The sequence below is a fragment of the Falco punctatus genome (genome assembly GCF_963210335.1).
Source record: "Falco punctatus genome assembly, chromosome: Z".
In the NCBI taxonomy this organism is placed as follows: Eukaryota; Metazoa; Chordata; class Aves; order Falconiformes; family Falconidae; genus Falco; species Falco punctatus.
The window spans coordinates 24,117,534-24,123,551 of NC_137586.1; the positions used below are offsets into that span (position 1 = coordinate 24,117,534).

A 6,018-nucleotide genomic window follows, 5' to 3' on the forward strand; every position below is an offset into this window, starting at 1 on the left:
ACGGTATAACAAAATATATCATGTATAATAAAATCCAGCTTAGTATTTGTTGTTTGGGTTTTTTTTGTTTGGGTTGTTTGGGGTTTTTTTAACACATTAGTATTGAATATTCAGTGCAAGTCAATATATGCAAATAAACGTGATCTTCGGCAATAGTGTTTCAGAGAGTGTGTTGGAGGCATGGAAAGATGTATAGTGACTCTTTCTATTGGGTTTGTGTGGCAAGATTCTGGTAGCATGGGAGCTACAGGGGTGTCTTCTGTGAGAAGATGCCAGAAGCTTCTCCTGTGTCTGACAGAGCCAGTGCCAGCCAGCTCCAAGAGGGACATGTAGCTGGCCAAGGCTGAGCCCATCAGCAACAGTGGTGCCCCTGGGATAACTTATTTAAGAAGGGGTAAAGAAAACCTGCACAACTGCAGCCAGAGAAAGGAGTGAGACTATGTGAAAGCAACAACTCTGCCGACCCCCAGGTCAGTGCAGAAGGGCAGGAGGTGCTCCAGGCACCAGGGCAGAGGTTCCCCTGCAGCCCGTGTTCCCCACGGAGAACTGGCAGGCTGTCCCCTGCAGCCCACTGAGTCCATGGTGGAGCAGATACCCACCTGCAGCCCATGGAGGCCCCCACGCCACAGCAGCTGGACGCCCGAAGGAGGCTGTGACCCCAGGGAAGCCCACACTGGACCAGGGTCCTGGCAGGACTGTGGCCCCATGGAGACAGCAGCCCATGCTGGAGCAGGTTTGCTGGCAGGACTGTGACCCTGTGGGGGACCCAGGCTGGGGCAGTCTGTGCCTCAAGGGCTGCACCCCATGGGAGGGACCCACGCTGGAGCAGGGAAGAGTGTGAGGAGTCCCCTTCCCCGGAGCAGGAAGGAGCACAGAGACAGTGTGTGATGAGCTGACCATAGCCTCCATTCCCTGACACCCAGCACTGCTTTTGCAGGAGAAGGTAGAGAAAACTACCTGGGACTAAAGACCAGGAAGAAGAGAGGGGTGGGGGGAAGGGGTTTTCAAGATTTGGTTTCATTTCTCATTGTCCTACTCAATGAGTAATTATTTTTTTCCCCAAGATGAGTCTGTTTTGCCTGTGACGGTGGTAATTAGTGAGCAATCTCTCCCTGTCCTTATCTTGACCCACAAGCCTTTTGTTCTATTTTGTCTCCCCTGTCCTGCTGAGGAGGGGAATGACAGACTGGCTTGGTGGGCATCTGGTGTCCAGCCAGGGTCAACCCACCACACTCTTACCAAGCTCTTCCCAAATCAATAGGTAGCAATAGGGTGTGAAGAAAGGTTTTGACCGGTATTGTGTAACAATCTACAATGTGATAAAATACACTGGAGCAAAACTCAGGCAGGTAGTAATGATGCCGATCAGGAATGACAGTTTTTTGGGTTTTGAAATGACTTTTTAGACTTACCATTTTAAGAACACAGTATAATTAATTGTATTTGGAGCACTGGGTACTGACAGCCAGGTACAGGTTAGATCCTCACTTAATTCTTTGTAGCATACCAATTCATTGTCCCAGTCTGCAAGATGAAAACACATGGACTGGAAAAGACCCATCACAGGCAATTATTTACCATCAACCAGTGCGAGGTGACTATGAGAAGCAAAACTAAACACAAAGCAGGCTATACCCTTTTGTGCAACAAAATAAGAACCAGCTGTGTGAGTCCTTATGCCATGTTTACTCTCAAGGCAAGCAGTTCACCAGTTTTAGAACAAGTGACAGAGACATGTCAAAAGATTAAACCTTATCAGTCCTAATGATTCCAAGTAAAACCTAGTTTTCCTACATGAAGGTAGAAAAGGATAATTCTTCCTGTGTTTTATGCATGCCATGGTGTTTCCTACAGCTTTGGTATTGTTAACACCTTTGAATTGTGTTTCTCTCTTATAATAGTGACATCCTGCTTGCCTCTCCGCTTATTTAAGTCTTAATTTAAAAAAATAATATTTTTTCCAATTCTGAATGAAATATCTTTTAGACTTCTGGAAACACTTCTGCATTCTTTGTCACAAAAATTACAGAAACAAATTGCATATATTCAAGGACACATTACTAGCTTTTGGCCCTCTGCTTCAAGGAAAGCTATTGCAAGGTAATTTCCTTAAACCAAATGATAAAGCTACTGTGAGCCTCTGCCCTAAGAGACTCTAGATATTTATCTCCCAGCTGTGTTCTTGTTTCACACCATTCTCATCTGACAGACAGTGCCTGTCCTGACACTGTGTTTCTGGAAGTGCTCAATTGTTTGCTGAAACCTGTAACAAAGCATTGGCTCCTGGTGGGTTACTCTGGGTCTGGGGAGTAAGCCCCTTCCCTGGGGGAATCGCTGTGACTTGGGAACCCTGGAGAAGCAGGAGCATCTGCCTTGCGTGGGAGTGAGGCTCTGTTCACCTGCAGGATTGTAAACTGGAGTTGGCAACAGCTCTGCCTGGAGCAGCTTATTGACTGTTAAACATATTTATAGGCATTTTGGGAAGAATGGGCCAGAACTGACTGCATGCACCCTTGTGGAAAATCTTAGAAATTAATGTTATGCAATTAAGCTGGGGTACAAATGAAGAGAGGGACTGCATTTTAGTGAGTACCACCAAGGGCCAATGTGATGTTTGCATAATTTCCAACTGGCAAGAATTGCTGTGGAGTTTCTTGCAAAGCCATATACAATGCAACACAGGGCTAATTATCCACAGTAGAACTGATTGACTAGACTTCAGAATTACTCCAAACCCATCAGTCACCTCTGCCTGGAGTTCAGAATAATGCACTATTGCTAGAGAAAAACAATATGCTGCTTATACTACTAGCTTCATAATGATCATATTATAAAAGAGGAGGAACCAAATTTTATGTACAAAATTACTTGTGCTTAATTTTTGGAAGCAAATATATAAGCATTTTTTTCTTCAACTGAACATATACATTTTTCAGCTGAAGGGAAATTAAACACTGATGATATTCTTAAAGGAACTCATTTTCAGTCTCTAGTGGTTAAGCTTATTTCAGTATTTCAAAAATCTCTTACCAGAAATGGTAGTGATAAAATATGACTGTTCTTTTGCTTTGTGTCTTACTGTCTGAACTATTAGTTCAGAAGAATCAGCCATGATGTCTCAAAGTACCACCCACACTATTAAAAAAAGACCCAGATTTTTTTTTTTTTCCCCTCTTCAGAAAAGTAGATAGGGATCTCAACAGGTACAGGATACTTAAGTTGATAAAAGTGAATTTTTCCTGATAAGTAGAAACACATGACCTTTTTTTTAATCTGTCAGGTTTAATGCAGGGGTCCTCAAACTACGGCCCGTGGGCTGGATACGTCCCCCAGGGTCCTCGATCCGGCCCCTGGTATTTACAGACCCCCCTGCCCACCTCCCCACCCACCCCCCCCAGCCGGGGGTTGGGGGGGGGGAAATCAAGCATCCGCAGATGACTGCCTGCCACTGCATCCACGCGCCGGCCCCCTGGCTAAACAGTTTGAGGACCCCTGGTTTAATGAGTTGCCAATAGGCCTATCAATCTTGAATGAGACCTGGAGATGGTGTTACAGCATGCTTGTAGTATCTCAGAACCTAGGTTAGGAGATAAAAGATCAGCCCTCCTGTTTTCCTGGTTCAGGGCAATTTCTTCCTACAGCCCGAGTTACAGAGTATCCTCAGTATTCATTTCACCATTCAGGTGGTAGCTGTATATTTAAGTTAAAAGTTAACTTGGACCAAAATCTGTCAAATTAATACAGCTCAGAATTTAATACCCTCACTTTATGATGCTTCCTTTTTCTTACTAAAAGGAATGTGCTAATAAAGTTATGCTGCACCAGCTTAGGTATGTACAGCTTCCTTTCAGGAAGGTGGAGGTCAGATCTTCCTTGTTTCTACAGCAATTTGAATAATTTTTGAATTCTTTACTTTCCTAGTCTGACCACCATACGAAATCTTGGCTACCACACCACAGACATGGTGCTCTAACTGTGGAAAGCAGCAAGTGCTCTCTCATTCTTCTCCCCTTTTGCTCTGAATTCAGCCTTTAATTTACTTGGTGTTTCATATTTGTGGATTTTGTTGTTTTAAAGCAACACTGGTGCTGTAACACTTCATGTCAATATGTTTGTACCATACTGCTCCTGAAACTATTGGAAAAAACAGTTCTGGAGAGAGTGACGGAAAGGAAACATTTTCACTCTTCTACTAAATTTCTACCAATTTATTCCCAAATAACTTCTATTAACTGAGATCCAAGTGGTGACCATAGTGTTGCAGACCTGTCTCTGCTTACAAAAGCACAGGGTGTTGTATTATTCCTTATGCTCTCAGTCTTACAAAAAACCTCTGGCTTTCTCTAGGAGATGATGGTATTAGAACAAAGAAAAAATAGTAGATTTTTCATTTGGAAATAGTAAATTATCTCAACTAACATCCCATCGCACTACCCGCTGCTGATATACTGAAGCTCTATGCTACTTTCTCCAGATGAACATAACAAATGTTACACACCATTTTTTTCCCCCTTGTCCAATTATTTGAGGACATTAGTGACCACATGTGCATTCAGCTTTATCCTAGTGCTTTTTTGCTTTAGCGTACTGCTTCCCCTTAAAGAATATGCATATTATTAGTTCTTCTCAGCCCTAGAACAGCACTACCCCTGTACCAGAGCTGTGCTCCAAGAGCTAGGCAAAGAAAGATTTTCTTTTCTTTGCTCTAAAGACATCAAAATCCACTTTCTTCTTAAAAAAGAAAAAACTTAGTTTATTTACTCTAGAAATTTTTGGTTTTCTTCTTAGTTTATCTGGCGTTCTCAGTAAAGCTTTGGCAGAATTGGGTGTGACGGGCTACAAGCAAGGGCTAGAAAGCTACCCGTGGCTGATGTCAGGGCAACCCGCCCTGCTGGCGATGCCGCGCCCAGTGCCACCGCGCACTCACACCCTGATGTGGCCCTGGGCAAGCGGCATGTTCCTGCCTGCAGCCAACTCGCCGTCAAGCCCGTCAGGCGGCCACCAGCTGCTGCGTGACAGCCCCGGTGGAAATGCGACGGCCCGGCCCGTGTTGCCATTAGCAGTCGCTCATCCCGAGCAACCGTCGCGCACGAAACGTTACCGATTCTGCCCTTCTGATGTCACCCCAGTCTACCCGGGTGCTACGCGCGAGCCAGGCTTTACTCGCAGCGCCGGCTTTTCCCCTCCGCAAGACGCGGGCGTTTGCGGCAGCCCCGCTCCCGCAGCCCCCGCAATAGAGCGGTGTGGCGCAGGGCGGCCGCCAGGCGGCGCCCGTGCACCGGGCGGGGCGGTGGCGCGTGCTCCGGGGACGGGGCGGGTCGGGGCGGGGCGGGGCCGGACCCTGCCCGTGGCGCGCGCCGCGGCGCCGCGCGCCGCCGGTGGGCACCGAGGTCGTTGGGGGTGGCCGGTGTCCTTCAGCAGTAACGTTCGGCTCTCGACCGAGTAGGTGTTACGTGGTGAACGCTCACCCACCTGGGAGCTGCTGGCAAAACGGAAAATCCCCCTTTGCGCAGTTGCAGGAATCTGGGAAATAGAAAGGAATTGTTTAACAAGACGACTGTGAAAGAAACAGGAAAAAAATGTTACCAGTTGCTGTTCCTCCTACGCACAGAACTTAATTCCGTCATGATTTTGGTCGTACAGCCTTGCCTTTGAGTAACGCCAGGAGTTTATACTGTTTACAAAGGGTAGTAAGTTATGCAGCAAATGGAAACTCACCCATTGCAAATAAAAAGATAGCTGCGAGCAGCGGGTTCTTCATCTCCTCTGTAAAGAAGCAAAGTGATTACCATCAACACTACACTGTCTTCAGTTTGTTTTTCACACTTCCTCCTCAAACTTCCTATTCATTCCACTACCTCTGCTGCTACTGGCTGCACACGAGTAATGGGTTTATTAATGGCAACGTGAGGGGTGCTTGAGCTCTGAGCTCTGAATTATACTCGTGAAATCCTAGCAACCCTTCTGAAAAACAGAAACTTCCCCCCTTGGCATTTGCAAGAAGCCACAGATTCTTAA

General features: G+C 46.1%; 1 protein-coding gene across 1 annotated transcript in view; it reads right to left on the reverse strand.

Moving 5' to 3' along the window:
- LOC308056893 (interleukin-6 receptor subunit beta-like) overlaps positions 1-5,796 on the reverse strand; it is a 29,878-nt gene extending 24,082 nt beyond the window's left edge. The window contains exons 1-3 of the mRNA XM_080372830.1: positions 5,719-5,796; positions 5,473-5,523; positions 1,413-1,524 (exon numbers count right to left, since the gene is read on the reverse strand). Of these exons, the coding sequence (XP_080228956.1) occupies positions 1,413-1,524; positions 5,473-5,523; positions 5,719-5,761 (206 nt within the window). The 5' untranslated portion in view covers positions 5,762-5,796. The remainder of the gene's footprint in view (positions 1-1,412; positions 1,525-5,472; positions 5,524-5,718) is intronic.
- Between the last annotated feature and the right edge of the window lie 222 nt (positions 5,797-6,018).